General features: G+C 57.4%; 1 protein-coding gene across 8 annotated transcripts in view; it reads left to right on the top strand.

Moving 5' to 3' along the window:
- The window catches only part of ANO7 (anoctamin 7), a 44,336-nt gene continuing 25,055 nt past the window's right edge, over window positions 1-19,281 (top strand). For 5 of the 8 annotated variants that reach the window (XR_004441472.1, XR_004441471.1, XM_033229501.1 and 2 more), the window contains exons 1-9: window positions 176-252; window positions 1,544-1,658; window positions 2,693-2,756; window positions 8,572-8,714; window positions 13,696-13,803; window positions 14,479-14,615; window positions 15,601-15,658; window positions 16,612-16,722; window positions 17,747-17,912. Coding sequence is in view for 6 of the 8 variants with exons in the window: in XM_033229501.1 (XP_033085392.1) it covers window positions 1,551-1,658; window positions 2,693-2,756; window positions 8,572-8,714; window positions 13,696-13,803; window positions 14,479-14,615; window positions 15,601-15,658; window positions 16,612-16,722; window positions 17,747-17,912 (895 nt within the window). In the remaining 2 variants the exon portion in view is untranslated. Of the gene's footprint in view, window positions 253-1,543; window positions 1,659-2,692; window positions 2,757-8,571; window positions 9,035-13,695; window positions 13,804-14,478; window positions 14,616-15,600; window positions 15,659-16,611; window positions 16,723-17,746; window positions 17,913-19,281 lie in introns of those variants that run through there. The other 3 variants (XM_033229497.1, XM_033229498.1, XM_033229503.1) reach the window with 3 other exon arrangements.

The raw sequence follows: 19,281 nt of genomic DNA, 5'->3' as shown, positions 1-19,281 counted from the left end.
AGATCCTGCTCCAGGAGCCGGGAAGCCTTTCCCTGGCCAGCTGTGCTGGGCCCCTCCCCTGCCTGCTTCCCGGCCCACTTGCAGGCAAGGAGAGGGCATGCGAGTGGCTGCCACTGCCTGGGCGGGGCTCCAAGGGCCGCCCCTCCCCACCCTCTGTCCCGTAGTAGTGCCTGAACTCTACTGCCAAGACCAGGCTCACGCTGAGAGGTGGGCTCTGACCTCCGAGGCCTCTTCTGGAAGCCACTGTGCCAGGTGGGGACCCAGCCTAGACGTGCGGGCCACAGGGAGAAGGTGGAGCGCTGGACTCTAGGGAGGCAGGGCAGCACCCCAGCCCACCAGGACCTTCACACACCCTGGCCTGTGGGGAGGCAGTGCCAGGGCCCGCCCTGGTCTCCAGAGCCCCTTGGGGCACAAGGAGGGACACACGCTCAGTGCAGCTCTGGACAGGGCACACCCAGGGTTGGTTTCCTGCCTGCCCAGGGACTCCCCCATGGAGCAGGTCCCTTTGTTGGGGTGGGGGCATCCCCCATTCTTTCTTCAGAGAGGTCTGAGGAGGGGCCCGCCTGCCCACCACAGCGGGATGGGGGGCACGGGGGGCTGGTGGGTGGCCGAAACTCCTCGGGGACTTTCCTCCAGGAACGCCCCTCGGTCCGTAGTGAGGCTCCCAGCCTGGGGCCGGGGCTGAGTCCTAACACTGAGACCTGGCTTGGGCTTCAGGGGCAGGCAGGCGCAGGTGGTCTGGGCTCAGTCTCTGTCTATCTGGGCCTCTGCTAATCAGAAGTGAAGGGTAGGACTAGAAGGTCACCCCCTCCGACCTCCTGTGGTGCCTCCACAGTCACACCCTCTGGTCACTATCGCAGCTCAAAACGCCAGCCCCAGCTTGAAACCCCTCCTTCCAGGGCCACAGATGTCATGCTCTTGGCCCCGTTTTGCCAGCCCAAGACTGGGAGCCACAGCACCTGTCCTCCCACAGAGAGAGACCCCTGGGGCTAAGGTGCGGGAGGAAGCTGGGACCCCCAAGAGGAGTGAGGCCGGGCTCCATCAGGCCCACGTTGCTGGGGAGCTCAGGGCCTAGGGGTCCTGGCTTTGGGTCCTCAGGCCATGAGCGAAGGCAGGCGACTTGAGGGGTTGCCTGTCCCTGGCTCACATGGCTCCACCCTACAGATAAGAGAGGGAGGGTTGTCTGTACTCCAGGCCCACCTTTCTGGGCCTTCTGAGGCTCCACTGAGTACCCAGGCAGAGTGGACGGTATTCAGGGCTGGGGGAGACGGGCACTCACTGGATGGACAGACGGACAGACACCTGCTGTGCCAGGCCTGCCAGACACTCCCTCCACTCACCGGTTTCTTCCTGGAACTAGCGACTGGCTAGGAGGTTCTCCGTGTGCTCATGGCCTGGAGAGTCTGCCGGGCCTGCATGGCCCCATTCTACTCTGAGTCAAGTCTGTAAAGTGAGCTCACAGCAGGCAGTGTAGAGGCTCCAGGAGTGGGTCTCACGCATCTCCTCTCTGACCCCTGTCCTCACCCAGCCTTGGTGGGTGCAGAAGCAGGATGCTGCGGTGGCGGGCCCAGGAAGAGGACAGCACCGTCCTGATCGATGTGAGCCCCCCTGAGGCAGAGAAGAGGGGCCCTTACGGGAGCACAGCCCACACCTCGGAGGTAACACAGCGCCCAGGAGACCGTGGTGCGACTTGGGAGGTCCTCCGCTGCCTGGGTCTGTGTCCCCACCCTGGGCCCAGAGCCTTTGGGGGTGGATAGGTATCACCGTGTTTCCCCTGCATCCCCTGGCAACCCCCAAGCCCTCACCACCCTGTCCTCAACACACACAGTCAGATCACCGCCCGCCTGGCCCGGCCTGACTGCGGAGAACTGAGCAGAACCCACTGGTGTTCAGATAGGAGCCAGGAGAGTAAGGGGGGCTCGGCCAGGCAAAGGCAAGACCAGGGCAGGGCCCTCCCTGTGGGGCCAGTCCCAGTCAGTGCAGGGCCACAGCAGCACCCAGGTCCATCTGTAGGGCTCCACCTCGTCACTGGAGGCCATGGAGACGCTGTGAGCCTGTGGGGAGAGGCTGAGTCCCGGGCCTTCAAGGCCATGCAGGTGGCCCTGGCTGTGGAGGGCCCTCTTCCTGGTTCTCCTGGGCCACACATCTGCCCCAGCAGCCTGCAGGTGGACATGGGGCCCCTTCCTGCTGCTCCAAGCACAGCGGAGATGAGCCTCCGGGGAGGGCGCAGGGCCTCTCACTTCGAGCATCTAGACACTCTCGGTTGCCATGGCCACCTCTGTCCTCAGGGCCACTTTGGGAGCAGTCTAGCTCCCCTCTGCCCCTGGAGGCCAGCAGGGCAGGCACCCCTGGTCCTGGCCATGCTTCCCGCCAACCTGACCCTTGCCATGGGCCTGGTCTGAGGAGGAGGGGAACTGGCTGGAGGCCCAGGGCTGGTGGTGCCCTCTGGCCCTGCCTGCTGCTCCTCTCACCTGTGCATCCTGGGGCTTCACCCTCTGACCTCCACCCCTACCCACCCCACCCCCCCCCGACTTCCACCCCTACCCACCCGCTGCACATTCTTCTGTGGTCCTGAGTGTTCTGGGGCAGGGCAGGGACAGGTTGGAGGCGAGGATGGCTGCAGGGTGGGGTGGGTGGGAGTAGCCATCGTGGGCAAATGCTGATATGCTCCTCCATCCTCCGTGCCTTCCAGCCAGGTGGACAGCAAGCGGCCGCCTGCAGAGCTGGAGCTGGGAGCCCTGCCAAGCCCCGGATTGGTAAGCCCCTCCCAGCATCTGTACCACACCCGTGTTGGTCCTGAGGGTGGGGACACCACTGGGGTGTCCCTAGGGGCAGCAGGCGGGGGGTGGCCTCCTCAGTAACCAGGCCGCTTTGGGGCCAGTTGCCTGGGGATGGGGCACTGGGGTGAGGGCCTCGGGGTGAGCAAACCACAGCAGGAAGAACAGCAGGAAAGGGGGCTCCCTGCTGATGGGGTGGGGCCAGGAGGGCTCTGGAGAGCAGACAGGGCGGCCCCCTCCCTCCTGCTCCCGTCCCCTCTACCATCCTCCAGCTGCTCAGCCGAAATGCGGGTCATTTCTGACTCTTATCTCTTGCACTCCACCCCTTTTGTACCTTCAAAATCTCTTTGATCCACCCCCAACCCACTGCCTCTGTCTGCCTGGAGCTACCACCGACTCCCAGGGGATTGCACCAGCACCACCCGGGCTCCCAGCACCCACCCCACCCACCCTGCTGTCCCCTCAGGGCCAGAGAGACCCTAACCTCCTCCCACCAGGATGGCTACTACTTAAAAAAAATCGTCCAGGTGCAGTGACTCATGCCTGTAATCCCAGAACTTTGGGAGGCCCAGGCGGGTGGATCATGAGATCAGGAGATCGAGACCATCCTGGCTAACACAGTGAAACCCCGTCTCTACTAAAAATACAAAAAATTAGCTGGGTGTGGTGGCGTGTGCCTTTAGTCCCAGCAACTCGGGAGGCTGAGGTGGGAGAATGGCATGAACCCAGGAGGCAGAGCTTGCAGTGAGCCGAGATGGTGCCACTGCACTCCAGCCTGGGCAACAGAGCGAGACTCCGTCAAAAAAAAAAAAAAATCAGAAGTGTTGATGAGGATGAGCAGAAACTGGCTCACTTGTGCGTTGCTGGAGGGAGTGTAAAATGGTGCAACTAGAAAACTAAGGAAAAAAGCAGTTCCTCAGAGAATTCAGCACAGAGTTCCCACAAGAGCCACCACATCCTCCCTGGATGAGCACCCACAAGCATGGGATGTGGGCCCCGGGGAGATACCTGTGCAGCCGTAGCATCATTCACTGTAGCTGGAAGGCGTGCATTCGTCTGCCGGGACTGTCCTAAGAAGTACCACAGCCTGTGCCAGGCACAGGGCTCACGCCTGTAATCCCAGCACTTTGGAAGGCCGAGGCAGGTGGATCACCTGAGATCGGGAGTTTGAGACCAGCCCTATCAACATGGAGAAACCCTGTCTCTACTAAAACTACAAAATTAGCCAGGCGTGGTGGTACATACCTGTAATCCTAGCTACTTGGGAGGCTGAGGCAGGAGAATCGCTTGAACCCAAGAGGCGGAGGTCGCAGTGAGCCGAGGTCGCACCATTGTGCTCCAGCCTGGGCAACAAGAGCGAAACTCCATCTCCAAGAAAAAAAAAGTACCACAACCTGCGGGGCTTCGATGGCAGAACGTTCTTTTCTCACACTCTGGGGGCTGAAGTCCGAGGTGAGGGTGAGGCAGGGCTGGTGGCTTGGAGGCCTCTCTTTGGCTTTGCAGACTCGCCTTCTCCCTGTGTCCTCACACCCCCGGGGTCTCTTCCTCTTACAAGGACACCAGTTGTCATGGATTAGGGCCCACCCTAATAGCCATTATGGGTCTTTAAGGACCTAATCTCCAAATACAGTTTCATTCTGAGGACTGTGGGGTGGGGCTTTTGATGTATAAATTTTGGGGAAACTTAGTTCAGCCCATATCAAGGTGGAAGCCATCCACCTGTCCACCTACAGATGACTAGGTAAGCAAAATGTGGTACTTAAATCCAATGGATTTATTCAGCCATAAAAAGGCAGGAAATTCTGACACAGGCTGCAATGGGGATGAGCCTTGAGGACATTACGCTACGTGAAATCAGCCAGTCGCAAAAGGACAGATGTGATTCCACTTATATGAGGTCCCCAGAGAGTCAAATTCATAGAGAAGGTAGACTGGTGGGTGCCGGGGGCTGGGGAGGGGGGGCGGGAGTTGGTGCTTCATGGGTGTGGGGGTTCAGTGGAGATGGATGGTGGTGATGGCGCAGAAGAATGTCAGTGTCCTTAGTACCAATGACCTGGATAGTTAAATGTGGTTAAGATGTGTTTTGTTTGCTTGGGTTTGGTTTGTTTGTTTTCATTTACGTTTTTGTTTTTTTGAGACCGAGTCTCACTCTGTCACCCAGGCTGGAGTGCAGTGGTGCGATCTCGGCTCTCTGCAAGCTCCACCTCCTGGGTTCAAGCGATTCTCCTGCCTCAGCCTCCTGAGTAGCTGGGACTACAGGTGCGCACCACCACACCTGGCTAATTTTTGTATTTTTAATAGAGACGGGGTTTCGCCATTTTGGTCAGGGAGGTGTCTTGAACTCCTGACCTCAGGTGATCCACCTGTCTCGACCTCCCAAAGTGCTGGGATTATAAGCGTGAGCCACCACGCCCAGCCTAAGATGGTTTTTTTTAAAACGTAGACAGCCCTTATTTTCTCAGAATCCTCCACATACCCCCTCTGTGTGTGAGGCTTAAGTCATCCTCACAGCTGCATGCGTGGCCACGGGCCCATCCCTCCCTCCCAACCCCACCAGGCCCTCAGACCACATCTCCTGCTTCCAGAAGCTCCCCACCCTTCATTCCAAGACTGGCACCTCCCAAGATACAATCATTTTAAACTCTCATATAAAGGTAGAATATATTCTATCCTCTGAGAAAATCATGCTTTTTATCAGTATTAATTGTGCCTAGAAAATTGTCTACCCATAATCATGCTTTGTGTCTTCAAATTCATTTGGCCTGGTATTGTTAACGTTTTGTCAGTTTTGTGTGTTCTGTTTTGTTTCAAAGGGATTAAGGTATGCCTGATGTATTATTTCCCATATTTAGAAAGTGAGTCTTTCACTCCATGAATATGGTATTTTTCCTCCATTTATTTAGGTCTACTTTAATTTCTTTTTCTTTATTTTTCCTTTTTTTCTTTCTTTCTTTTCTTTTCTTTTTTTTTTTTTTTTTTTTTTTGAGACAGAGTTCCGCTCTTGTTGCCCAGGCTGGAGTGCAGGAGCGCGATCTCGGCTCACTGCAACCTCTGCCTCCCAGGTTCAAGTGATCTCTGGCCTCAGCCTCCTGAGTAGCTGGGATTACAACCACCTGCCACCATGCCCAGCTAATTTTGTATTTTTAGTAGAGACGTGGTTTCTTCAAGTTGATCAGGCTGACTTCGCAAACTCCTGCGAAGGTGATCTTCCCGCCTTGGCCTCCCCAAGTGCTGGGATTACAGGCATGAGCCACAGCACCTGGCCTTTAATTTCTTTTTCGCTGCTTTTATGAGATCTTTCCTATCTTTCAGTAGATGTATTCCAAATAGCATTACTTGGAAAATTTCACTGCCTGTGTGTCATAGGTATATAGAAATTACTTATTACCCTTTTTTTTTTTTTTAGATGGAGTCTCGCTCTCTTGCCCAGGCTGGAGTGCAGTGGCATGTTCTCAGCTCACTGCAAGCTCCACCTCCCGGGTTCACGCCATTCTCCTGCCTCAGCCTCCCAAGTAGCTGGGACTGCAGGTGCCCGCTGCCATGTCCGGCTAATTTTGTTTTGTATTTTTAGTAGAGACGGGGTTTCACTGTGTTAGCCAGGATGTTCTCCATCTCCTGACCTTGTGATCTGCCCACCTCAGCCTCCCAAAGTGCTGAGATTACAGGCGTGACCCACCACGCCTGGCCTCTTTTTTTTTTCTTTTTTTGGCGATGGAGTCTCACTTTGTCACCCACGCTGGAGTGCCGTGGTGTGATCTTGGCTCACTGCAACCTGCACCTCCCAGTTCAAGTGATCTCTGGCCTCAGCCTCCTGAGTAGCTGGGATTACAACCACCTGCCACCATGCCCAGCTAATTTTGTATTTTTAGTAGAGACGTGGTTTCTTCAAGTTGATCAGGCTGACTTCGCAAACTCCTGCGAAGGTGATCTTCCCGCCTTGGCCTCCCCAAGTGCTGGGATTACAGGCATGAGCCACAGCACCTGGCCTTTAATTTCTTTTTCGCTGCTTTTATGAGATCTTTCCTATCTTTCAGTAGATGTATTCCAAATAGCATTACTTGGAAAATTTCACTGCCTGTGTGTCATAGGTATATAGAAATTACTTATTACCCTTTTTTTTTTTTTTAGATGGAGTCTCGCTCTCTTGCCCAGGCTGGAGTGCAGTGGCATGTTCTCAGCTCACTGCAAGCTCCACCTCCGGGTTCACGCCATTCTCCTGCCTCAGCCTCCCAAGTAGCTGGGACTGCAGGTGCCCGCTGCCATGTCCGGCTAATTTTGTTTTGTATTTTTAGTAGAGACGGGGTTTCACTGTGTTAGCCAGGATGTTCTCCATCTCCTGACCTTGTGATCTGCCCACCTCAGCCTCCCAAAGTGCTGAGATTACAGGCGTGACCCACCACGCCTGGCCTCTTTTTTTTTTCTTTTTTTGGCGATGGAGTCTCACTTTGTCACCCACGCTGGAGTGCCGTGGTGTGATCTTGGCTCACTGCAACCTGCACCTCCCAGGTTCAAGTGATTCTCCTGCCTCACCTGCCCCCCCTCACCCCCTCCCCCTGCCACCCCCTGAATAGCTGGGATTACAAGCACCTGCCACCACGCCTGGCTGATTTTTCTATTTTTAGTAGAGACACGGTTTCGCCATGTTGGCCAGGCTGGTCTTGAATTGCTGACCTCAGGTGATCCAGCTGCCTCAGCCTCCCAAAGTGTTGGGATTACAGGCGTGAGCCACCAAGTCCAGCCACGATAAGATATTAAAAAAGAGAGAGACAGAATGCCCACATTCACATAACTTTTACTACAGTATTCTGTTATAATTCTATTTTATTATTAGTTATTTTCATCTTTTACTTTACCTAATTCATAAATTAACCTTCACTGTAGGAAGGTTATCATAGGTATGTGCATATTATAGGTAGGTATAGGGAAAGACAGTGCATACAGGTTTGGTACTCTGCACAGTTTCAGGCATCCACTGGGGTCTTGGAATGTATCCCCTGCAGAGAAGGGGGGACTCCATCGTCCTTACTCCTTGGTTGTGGCCTGCGAGTCTCTGCTGGATGACCAGGGTGTTCCAGCTGGAGCTCAGATTCCCCAGCCCTGTGTATCCTCTGGAATCTTTGTCAGCCATTGGCCTCCAGCAGCTGCCTCTGTGTGTGAATAGCGTGGTGCTCCAAGGGCCTGGGGGACTTTCTCACAGAGCCGCTGGCTCCGTCTTCTTCCCAAGCTCCAGCCCCCTTAGCAGCACCTAATTCGGATGCCCATTCGCTTCGCCCACCAACGCCTCTGCTTGAGCTCTATTGCGCTCCCTGTGGTTTGGGAAATGCTCCCAGGAAGAAAGGAAGGGAAGGCTCACCTCACATGCTCCTCTTCTCTCGAGGGCCTGAGCCCAGCATCCATCGCTGTCTCATGCCAGAAAATCAGGGGCTTCAGAAACTTTCTCCAGCGCTGATGATTCTCTGTGGCAGGAAGGGAAGTCTGACACTGCCTTGCACCTGAAGTCCTTAAAGACCCCTTTAGGAGTTTGGGACTTACCCTGCAGGGATCTCAGAGGGCCACACCCAACCCCTCTCCAGGCCTCCGTTCCCCACTCAGGCCAATGCAGGGCTTTCCTGGAACCTGGAAGTGCTCCCTGAGTCCTCCCAGCCCTGGCTGGGATGAGAGGGGACCGGGAAGGAACCGGCCCCGAGTGTCCAAGTGCCTGGCTCTCCCTTGCATCCTGGCTAGGATACTGGCAGTGCCGGGCCGGCCACTGCCACGTAGCCAGGCTCCCGCCTCTGTCCCTGTTGGTTCCCAGCAGACTTTGTCCTTGTTTGGGAGGAGGACCTGAAGCTAGACTGGCAGCAGAACAGTGCCTCCCGGGACAGAACAGACATGCACAGGACCTGGCGGGAGACTTTTCTGGATAATCTTCGTGCGGCTGGGCTGCGTGTAGACCAGGTACGTGGAGGCGGTCGTAGGCAAGGCCCAAGGCCCTGCATCCACTCCGTGACCCATGACCTTGCCGCATGAAGCCTGAGGGCATGGTGTCCAGAACTCCAGAGCAGATCAGCCCCCCCCCCCGCCCCCTGCCACCCACCATGAGCTCCTCCCTGTGGCTAGGGAGCTGCTGTCCAGAGGCCGGGGTAAACGTTGATCCCTCCTGGCACACTCAGCTCTCTCGTAGAGGCCGGAGCCCTCAGGGTCACCTGAAAACTCTGACACTACCTTTGCCATTCATGTGTCCCACCTCCAGCATTAAAGCTTTTGTGTAGGCATGTCATTTGTGTTTATGACTCTCAGTGTGCTTACAGAATTAACAGCTTAAAAAGTCCTTTCACGTGTTTGTTTTCAGTGATAATGGGAGGTACCACTTAGAATCATTTAAGCAACAGGTCCAGGGAGCGTGAGAAACAGGAACTAGGCAAGAGGATGCTGGGTGTGTGGGCACAGGCGTGCACAGGCAGGGCTTGGGGCAGCTAGGGATTGGGGTGCAGAGCCCAGCTCTCACCCTGCTGTGTTCCCCGCTCATTGCCAGGTCTGTCCACGCGGCCCCTTCTCCGCCCTCCTCTGACCAGCTTCCTCTATCCCTAGGAGCAGGCTGTGCTGTCACCTGTCCTCTCCCTCTCCACAGAGTAATCAATCTTGAGTTTTATGTTCATCACACTCAGGGTTTCTTTACCATTTTAGTGCCAGTTTGACATCATCAAGCAATACAGCCTGGCTTTGTCTGAGATTGGCAGAGCTGAATCATGTGCGGGGTCATTCCTGCGGTGAGACCCGCCCGTGTGGTTGATGACTGCTGCCCCGGGCCCCGCCCTGGCCTTGCCGCAGGCAGCTGTGCGTGTGAATTCCAGTCTTTGCTTATGGATGCTGTGAGAATGGGCATTTGACTCGTTCCCAGTCTGGGACGATTATGAAAATCAGCTACTGTAAATTCATTTGTGTGTGCGCGCACACACGTTGTGTATCCCTCTGCCTGTGGGCAGGAACTTCTCCTGGGAGTAGGGGTGCCAGGCTGAGGCATGTGCAGATGGATGGCCACACCACTCCCCATTGGTGGCCCCGCTTCCACCATCAGCAGTGACCTGAGGTCCCTTGCTTTGTAACTTCTCAACACTTGGTACCGCAGACTTTTAAAGTTTTACCCATCAGTTGGGATGTGGTTGTGGCTCACCATGGTTTGTGTGCTTGTGTGCTTGTTTGTTTTTGAGAGAGAGCCTTGCTCTGTTTCCCAGGCTGGAGTGCAATGGCGAGACCTCGGCTCACTGCAGCCTCCACCTCCCGGGTTCAAGATATTCTTTTACCTCAGCTTCTCGAGTACCTGGGATTACAGGCGTGCGCCACGACGCCCAGCTAATTTTTGTATTTTTAGTAGAGATGGGGTTTCGCCATATTGGCCAGGCTGGTCTTGAACTCCTCACCTCAGGTGATCCGCCCACCCCGGCTTCCCAAAGTGCTGGGATTACAGGCGTGAGCCACCGCACCTGGCCTCAACCAGGTTTTAATTTGCATTTTCCCTGCTTCTTAAAGAAGTTGAGATTTTTGTTTAACTTTTACTTTAGGTTCGGGGGCACATGTGCAGGTCTGTTATATTGGTAAACTCATGTCACGGGGTTTGTTGTACAGATGATTTCATCACCCAGGTACTAAGCTTAGCACACAATAGTCATTTTTTCTGCTCCTCTCCCTCCTCCCTCAAGGAAGCCCCAGTGTCTGTTGGTCGCTTTGTGTTCATAACTTCTCATCGTTGAGCTCCCACTTCTAAGTGAGAATACACAGTATTTTGTTTTCTGTTCTTGCATTAGTTTGCTAAGGATAATAGCCTCTAGCTCCATCCACATTCCTGTAAAGGACAAGATCTTGTCCTTTTTTTTTTTTTTTTTTTTTTTTTTTTTTTGAGACGGAGTCTCGCTCTGTCACCCAGGCTGGAGTGCAGTGGCGCGATCTCGGCTCACTGCAAGCTCCGCCTCCCGGGTTTACGCCATTCTCCTGCCTCAGCCTCCCGAGTAGCTGGGACTACAGGCGCCCGCCATCTCGCCCGGCTAATTTTTTGTATTTTTTTAGTAGAGACGGGGTTTCACCGTGTTAGCCAGGATGGTCTCGATCTCCTGACCTCGTGATCCACCCGTCTCGGCCTCCCAAAGTGCTGGGATTACAGGCTTGAGCCACCGCGCCCGGCCGATCTTGTCCTTTTTTATGGCTGCATAGTATTCCATGGTACATACGTACCACATTTCTTTATCCAGCCCACCACTGACGGGCACTGAGGCTGACTCCATGTCTTTGCTATTGTGAACAGTGCTGCCGGTTGAGCATTTTTCACGTTTATGGTCCATTTATGTTTCCAATAATGTGAATTGCCTTTTTGTGTCTTTTGCTCTTGTTTCTATTGGGTCACTTGCCTTTTTCTTTTTTTTTCTTGAGACAGAGGTTTTTTTTGTTGTTTGTTTTTTGTTTTGAGACAGAGTCTTGCTCTGTTGCCCAGGCTGGAGTGCAGTGGTGCGATCTCGGCTCACTGCAACCTCCGCCTCCCGGGTTCAAGCAATTCTCTTGCCTCTGCCTCCCAAGTACCTGGAACTACAAGGCACCTGCCACCATGCCTGGCTAATATTTGTATTTTTTTTTTTTTTTTTTTTGAGACGGAGTCTGGCTCTGTCGCCCAGGCTGGAGTGCAGGGGCCGGATCTCAGCTCACTGCAAACTCCGCCTCCCCGGTTCACGCCATTCTCCTGCCTTAGCCTCCCGAATAGCTGGGACTATAGGCGCCCGCCACCTCGCCCGGCTAGTTTTTTGTATTTTTTAGTAGAGACGGAGTTTCACCGTGTTAGCCAGGATAGTCTCCATCTCCTGACCTCGTGATCCGCCCGTCTCGGCCTCCCAAAGTGCTGGGATTACAGGCTTGAGCCACCGCGCCCGGCCAATATTTGTATTTTTAGTAGAGACAAGGTTTCACCATGTTGGCCAGGCTGGTCTCAAACTCCTGACTTTGTGATCCACCTGCCTCGGCCTCCCAAAGTGCTGGGATTATGGGCGTGAGCCACCGCGCCCGGCCTAATGAGACAGGGTCTTGTTCTGTTGCCCTGGCTGGAGTGCAGTGGTGCAGTCACGGCTCACGGCAGCCTCAATCTCCTGAGGCCCAAGGCTCAAGCCATCTCCCAGGTCAGCCTCCTGAGGAGCTGGGACTACAGGCCCACACCGCCGTGCCCGGCAAAGTTTTTGTATTTTTTGTAGAGATGAGGTCTCACTTGTGGTCCTAGCTGGTCTGGAACTCCTGGGCTCAAGCAGTCTGCCTGCCTTAGCCTCCCAAGTCACCTGCCTTTTTTTTTTTTTTTTTTTTTTTTTTTTTTTTTTTGAGACAGGGTCTGACTCTGTCACCCAGGCTGGAGAGCAGTGGTGCGATCTCGGCTCACTGCAACCTTTCTCTCCTGGGTTCAAGTGATTCTCCTGCCTCAGCCTCCTGAGTAGCTGGGATTACAGGCGTGCACCACCATACCTGGCTAATTTTTGTATTTTTAGTAGAGATGGGGTTACCCCATGTTGGCCAGGCTGGTCATGAACCTCAAGGGATCTGCCTGTCTCAGCCTCCCAAAGTGCTGGGATCACAGGCATGAGCCACTACGCCCGGCCTCACCTGCCTTTTTCTTATTAAGGCTCAGGAGCTTGTTGTCTGTTCTGCCTACTTAGCCATTGCTGGTGGCGTGTGTGACAGACATCTTTCCCCAGTCCTGGCTGGCTCTCGTGGTCATGATGGTGTCCTGGTTGGTTTTAACCTGCTGTGGACTGAGTTAGTCCTGCATCCGACTCCCCTCCACCTTCGGTGCCTTTCTTCCCTCACCCGCCTTCTCATTCCCACGTTTCCTACTCCTTGTCCAGAACACACAGGGAACAGCCCCCACTTGCCACATCCCCCGACCCCATGCTGCCGGCCCCGCTCTCCCTGGCTTCCTTCCAGGGCCTTCTCAGGTGTTGGCACATGGAGCCCACAGAGCTAACGGCCCCCCACTCCTGAGTCTGGATCTGCTTCAGTGGGAGGTGGAGGTGAAAGACACCTGCTTTTATTATGGACAGAGCTGCTTGGGTGCTGTGGTCCCATGAGTTTCCAAGGTCACCATCCAGACTTGGGCAGGTTTGCCCTTTCGTTGAGGGCAGTGGAGACCACTGCAGGGGACGCCGGTGGCTCCAGCACGTTGCCCAAAGTGTGCCTGGTCTTCGGTCTCCAGGACAATTCTCAGCTCTCAGCGCACATCACAGCCAGCCGGGGGCCCAGGTCTGCCCTTGACTCTGTTCCATTTCGCCCAAGCTGGGGCCGGGGCTTGGGCACTTGGGGAACCCCAGATGGCTGTGAGTGCTGAGGGCCACTGGACTGACGGGTTTCACACTCAGAGGAGACACTTGTCCACTGGACTGAAGATCCCTGTCTCAACCCACCCCGGGCTCCAGGAGCGCCTGTCACATGTTGGCACACACGTGCACATGTGAACATAGACAGTAGTGCCCACCCATATGTACACACACACACGGAAACGTGTCTGTGCACAACGTGCATGTACACCTGGTGACTGATCAAAGGTGAGGCGACTGTTCATTGTTGAAAACCAAAAGCTGGAGGTGCTGCCCCTCAAGCCCAGAGGCGGGCGTGGGTCAGCGTGGTCTGGCCAGCAGGGCGAGGCTCTCCTTAGCCTTAGGGGAGGCTGCAGGTGATGCCAGCCCCAACAGCTTGCCGTCTGCAGCGAATCTGTTGCTGGGGCCGGCTCCCCAACGGGGCTGTCGAGGCCTGGTTAGCTTTCAGAGGCGTGTCCACGGGAGCAGGTGTCATGTATCAAATAGGAGATTCAAAGTCAGGTGTTACCATGGCTACAGAAATGCCAGTGTTTTCCTAAGAGTGCAAATAGACACACACGTGCACCCTCAGGCTCTCACGGAGCCCTGGGTGCCTGCAGCATGCCGTCCAGGACGGGAACACCACAGTGCACTACGCCCTCCTCAGCGCCTCCTGGGCTGTGCTCTGCTACTACGCCGAAGACCTGCGCCTGAAGCTGCCCTTGGAGGTACGCGGGAGGCATGGGGACAGGGTGGGCCTGGAGGTCCCCCCAGCCAGGGTTACTGGTGACTGGTCCCCAAACACTGCATCCAGCTGCCAATGCCGACAGCCTTGGGAGGGCTCCTCTTACCCACCCCAACACCAGACCCCAAGAAACATCACCGGGCAAACAGGGCAGGTGGTGGCATCCCCCATGGTGGGCTCACGGGTGATGGGGTTGGGTGAACAGTGTGTGCGCACTGAGCTGACCCCTCCAGGCCCAGACCCCCACCAGGCCACCTGCTGAGGGCCCAGCCTGTGGACGTGGGGTGGAGAAGGCTGCCTCCAGGTGACCTCAGGGACCTGGACCATCTTGGGCCTGGACGTGGGTCCGCCACCCACCGTACTGGCTGGCCTGACCCTCACTGCTGCGGGTGGCAGAGACACGCTATTCACCAGTTCCCATCCCTTTTACACTTGAGGGGCTCTGGGCTACAAACTGACAAGCTAAGTGGCCTCGGAGCCTGAGGCCCTGAGAAGGGAAGGGGTTCTCCTGGGCCCTCCCAGGGTCTACTGCGCTCCTTCCCTCTGCTGGAGCCCCTTTGCCCACTGCCCAATTTGCAAACTTGCACAACCTCCACTCCCACGTGGGGCGTTTGCCCTCCTCTCAGCAGTGGGAGGAGCCACTGACGTTTCCTTCCAGGAGTTACCCAACCAGGCCTCCAACTGGTCGGCCGAGCTGCTGGCATGGCTGGGCATCCCCAATGTCCTGCTGGAGGTTGTGCCAGACGTGCCCCCCGAGTACTACTCCTGCCAGTTCAGAGTGAACAAGCTGCCACGGTAAGGCGGGGGCCCTGCCAGTCAGAGGAAAGAACAGGAGTGAATGGGAGTCGGTGAATGAGTGAGCGGAACTTGGTCCTTCCCCAGGACTCCCCTCACCTCGAGTTTTCGGCAGGGAATCAGGCCAGGTGGGCATGCTTGTCACGTGTCTGCGTTTCCAGACCGGCTGCATCGGCCAGGCTAGGGCGGTTGTGCTACAGGACAGATACCCCTCAAGGCCCAGTGGCTAGACACGCAAGGTCCAGTTCCTGCTCAGGCACACGTGTGGTGGGTCAGTGCGGCACCTGCTCACCACGGTCTCTCAGGGCCTGGGTGATGGAGGCTCTGTCTCATCACAGCCTCCCCAACTGCCTAGGTAGAAAACAGGGACCGGTCCTGCCCACACTGACTCCCTCCTGGAAACGACTCGTGTGTCGTCCACACACATTACTACCGGGCAAAGCCAGTCGCACTATGGCACCAGGCCTGTAGACTGGGGGAGTCCAGAAGTGGCAGGGACCGCTGTCGGGGACCACTGCTGAAGGCAGCCTTTCTGCCACACGGGGTGCCTCCTTTTGGGGCTGGTGGGAAATTCAGTCTCACTCCGTGTTGCCCCACCCATGGCTTCCCAAGATTCTGGTTTCCCAGGGAGGACCCCTGCCCAGTCACTGTCCACACTGCCCACGCGCACCCTCAGCCCCATGCCGGAGCTTCAGGGCGGCACACGGGATGGGCCTCCCTGGCCAGCCTGGCCCTCTCTGCACCGCCCTGCCTGTGCCCCACCACAGTTGGCTTCCCCCCACCCTGTGTGTGGTGAGGGGTTCTGGGTATCTGGGGGCCTCCTGTGGCCTGTTCCCGGGGATGTGAAAGGCAAAATCGGGAGCCACTGACCTGCCAGGGAGCCAGCTGCTTCTCCTGGGGCGAGGGCTGTGTCTGCAGGCCTGTGCTCCTGCGTGTGCACCAGCACCTGGGCCCCAAACCTTCTGCACCGTTCACATGCCCACAGCTTCCTCGGGAGTGACAACCAGGATACCTTCTTCACAAGCACCAAGAGGCACCAAATTGTGAGTGGGGGTCCCTGCTGCGGGCCCCAAACCCTGACCTGGCTCTGAGGATCCTGCCAGCCCTCAGCCTCCATGGACACAGAAAGGCCCGCTTGAGCTCAGAGGCCTGAGGCCTGGTCCTGGAGGCTTTGGAAACTGTAGAGGCTGACCTCAGCTCGAAACACAGGGCAGGCCATGGTCTGGGATAGGGGAGGGGTGGGGAAGGGCCCAGTTCCCCTCTGGGACCCCAGGGCTCAAAATAGATATTATATTTATGGACATGTGGGACAGCCGAGACTAGCCCCAGGCAGGGTGGGTCCTGCTGGCTGGGAGCAGACCCGCCCTGCAGCATCGTCCAAGGATGGGCGGCACCAGGTGGGGCAGGCCCAAGGCACCCTGGCAGGAGGCCTGCTCCTGAGGCCTGCAGGCAGGGAAGGGCCAGTCCAGGCCTACCCAGGAGAGGCCCTGCAGACCACCACGGGGCACACAGTCATGTGGGCTGCCCAGGTAGGGGCAAGGCACACCCTGGACACAGCTGACTACCAGGCTGCTGTGTTTGCCATCACCCAGGGTGGGCTGCCCAGGTAGGGGGCAGGGCACAGGTAGGGGCAGGGCACACCCCGGACACAGCTGACTCCCAGGCTGCTGTGTTCACCGTCACCCAGGGTGCGGGTTCAGAGTGGGCTGTGCATGGCCAGGCAGGGGCCGAGCTTTGGGTGCAGACTCAACCCCCACATGCCTGTGGCGCTGGTCAAGGCCTCCGAGCCTGCAGAGCGGGAGAATGAGGCCACCCTGGCGCAGGGGCATCCTGCATGTGAGGTGGTGACACAAATAGCGATCCATCAGATCGCTATTGTCACCAGAAGGCTAAGAGAGGCCGTCCGTGGCCTTGGCCTGAAGACAGGCTAGCTAGGACATCCCTGTGCTGCTATTACGTGATCGGTGACCCGCACCATCCTCCACACCCCCTGCAGCTGTTTGAGATCCTGGCCAAGACCCCGTATGGCCACGAGAAAAAAAACCTGCTTGGGATCCACCAGCTGCTGGCAGAGGGTGTCCTCAGCGCTGCCTTCCCCCTGCACGATGTGAGTTCGGGGACTGGGGGCTCCAGCCTGGGTATGGGGGATGAGTCCCCTTGGGTCCTGTTGGCCCCCAGGGAGGCGGGTGTGGGGCAGGCACAGTCAGGCGGCGTGACCACCCAGGAGTCAGAACACTAAACGCACACACGTGGTGATGTGACCAGGCCATCCCGTGGCCTGTCCAGGGCCTCAGGTCCAGCTCTGCGTGGACTGCAGCCCACACTGTGGTGCCTAACACGGGAATAGGCCAGTCCCTGGGCTCTGGATGCTATGGCTCCATCTCTCTGGGTAGCTTCTCTTGCTGGGAAACACAGTGAGGTCTCTTACCCCCTCCAGAAGCTGGGGAAACTGAGGCAATGCCAAAGTGGGCACTGACCGGGGCAGCTGCCGCTGCACCTATTCCTGTCAGCCTTACCATCATCCCTGAGAAAACAGCCACCGTGGGGAGCAGGAGGCCATTTACCCCCTGCCGCCCGAGCCTTACCCCTTGGTCAAGCAGGGCAGGGGCCTCGCAGGCAGCCAGGGCATCCGGGGCCTGGTCAGGCCTGAGCCCACTGCTGTGTGGCCAGGGGGCCAGTCCTGCCCCAATGCCGTCATGGAGGTTAAATGAAAAAGTGGGTGTGGAAATGCCAGGTGTCCCACCTCAATGGGGCGGCTCCTTCTACCAGCCAGGGCCCAGGACGCACAGCACAGGACACCAGCCTGGGGAATCTCCAACCCAGAGAAGGTGCTGGGCCCTGGACCAAGGCCACTGGCTTCTCCCAGGGTGGCCTCTCCAGGCCCTTCCCTGCCCTGAACCCTCACAGCCCAGGAGTCAGAGAGGCCTCACCACACATGTCCCCTCCTTGGAGAGGTCCTCCTGGACCACCCTGTACCTACCCCTCCACATTACTCTATTTTTGCTTCATGGAGCAATCCCAAACTCCTGGGCCTCATCTGCCCATGTCCCACACTGAAGTCCCCGCACCTACAGCAGTGCCCAGTGGGATAAGCAGGGGGAGTCTTCTGCCCACAGTCCTCTCGCCCCCAGGGCCCCTTCAAGTTGCCCCCAGAGGGCCCACCGGCTCCGCACCTCAACCAGCGCCAAGTCCTTTTCCAGCACTGGGCGCACTGGGGCAAGTGGAACAAGTACCAGCCCCTGGACCACGTGCGCAGGTACTTTGGAGAGAAGGTGGCCCTCTACTTCGCCTGGCTCGGTGAGTCCCCCCAGCTTCCCCCCAGACCACCTGGGCTCCCCCAGCTTGGTCTCAGGTTGTAACAATTTGCCAGTCCATGCCCCCGGAGGGCGGCGTGCGTGCGGGCTTGGACAGGGGGCACAGCTCTTGGCCTCGCCTGGCTGACTCCCGCCGGGCTGCCCTCCTGGCTCTCCCCAAACCTAGTCACTCTAACTGGGTGCCATGATGACGCTGGGCCCTGGCCTCCTAATGCCCCAGTAGCAGTGCTGAGAACCCCTTCTGCTGGTGGGGGTCTCTCCTGACTCCCTCCCTGACTGTCACTGGCCCATGAGGCCCTGGGGCCTCCCCAGAAACTTCCATCCCAGGGAGGTCACCCCTGCCTGGGTCCAGGCCAAGCCTCTCATCTCCAAGCAGGCCAGCACCTTCCAGATGCCCATCTGCCCCAGGTAACCCCAGAGCCGTTCCTCCTGGGTCCTGGCTGCCCTCACCCCACTCAGCTCTTGGCACCCTCCCTTCCCCATCCTGGGTCGGCCCCAGCCCCTTCATTCTGTGCCCCAGAACTTCCAAAGTCCTTTCTCATCACCACACACAGCCCCACAGTGGACCCAGACAATGTAGCCAGCCAGGGCAGTGGGTGGGGCCGGCAGGCATGGAAGGGCAGTTGGGGTACAGCATTGGGGTGGAGGCACAGCTCCTGTGTGCCAGGACTCACCCGGCCATCTCAGGGCCTGCAGCAGCAACCCTGGGACAGTATGGCCAGGCTGAGGGCTGCAGGGGCAAGCAGGGCCAGGGCTGCATCTGGGCTCCAGGCAGACTTGCATTTCATAGCAGTCACTCTGGCCAGCAGAGATAGGCAGGAGACAGGACACCAGGCCCAGGATTGGGGCCTATGGGAGGCAGTCGGGGTACATGCTGAGGGCCTGGGGTAACTGAGGGATTGTGGCTGTGGTCAGATGAGGCAGGGGCCAGGGTGGGGGTTGGGTGGTGGGGAGGGAGGCACCCAGAATGACCTGTGGTTTCCCTGGGGCTGGAACATGGGTGGGCCCACACTTCTGTGGTGAGCAGGATGTGGAGGGACTTCTCTGTCCATCCTGGGCAGGTTGGCTGGAGTGAGCTGGCTGAGAGGGCATCCAGAGGTGGAGAGCCTGGTGGGCCGGAATCCCAGCAGCACTGGTGTCGGGGTCAGTGTGGTGTCCAGAGTCTAGGGCAGAGGCCCAGAAGGTGGGGCCATGCCAGAGCTGCCAGGGAGACCTGTGCACCTCTTGGCTTCCTCACATAGGGCCCCAGCCCCCAAGCTGGGCTAAGGGTGGTCCCTAGGGGACAAGCATGGCTGTGTAGACCCCTACCTGGGGCCCCCAAGCCCGGGTTCCTAATGGTGGAGCCCTGCCAT

Source organism: Trachypithecus francoisi, unplaced genomic scaffold, assembly GCF_009764315.1.
Source record: "Trachypithecus francoisi isolate TF-2019V2 unplaced genomic scaffold, Tfra_2.0 Lachesis_group13, whole genome shotgun sequence".
Taxonomy (NCBI): domain Eukaryota; kingdom Metazoa; phylum Chordata; class Mammalia; order Primates; family Cercopithecidae; genus Trachypithecus; species Trachypithecus francoisi.
This window is presented reverse-complemented; position numbering and strand designations above follow the sequence as displayed.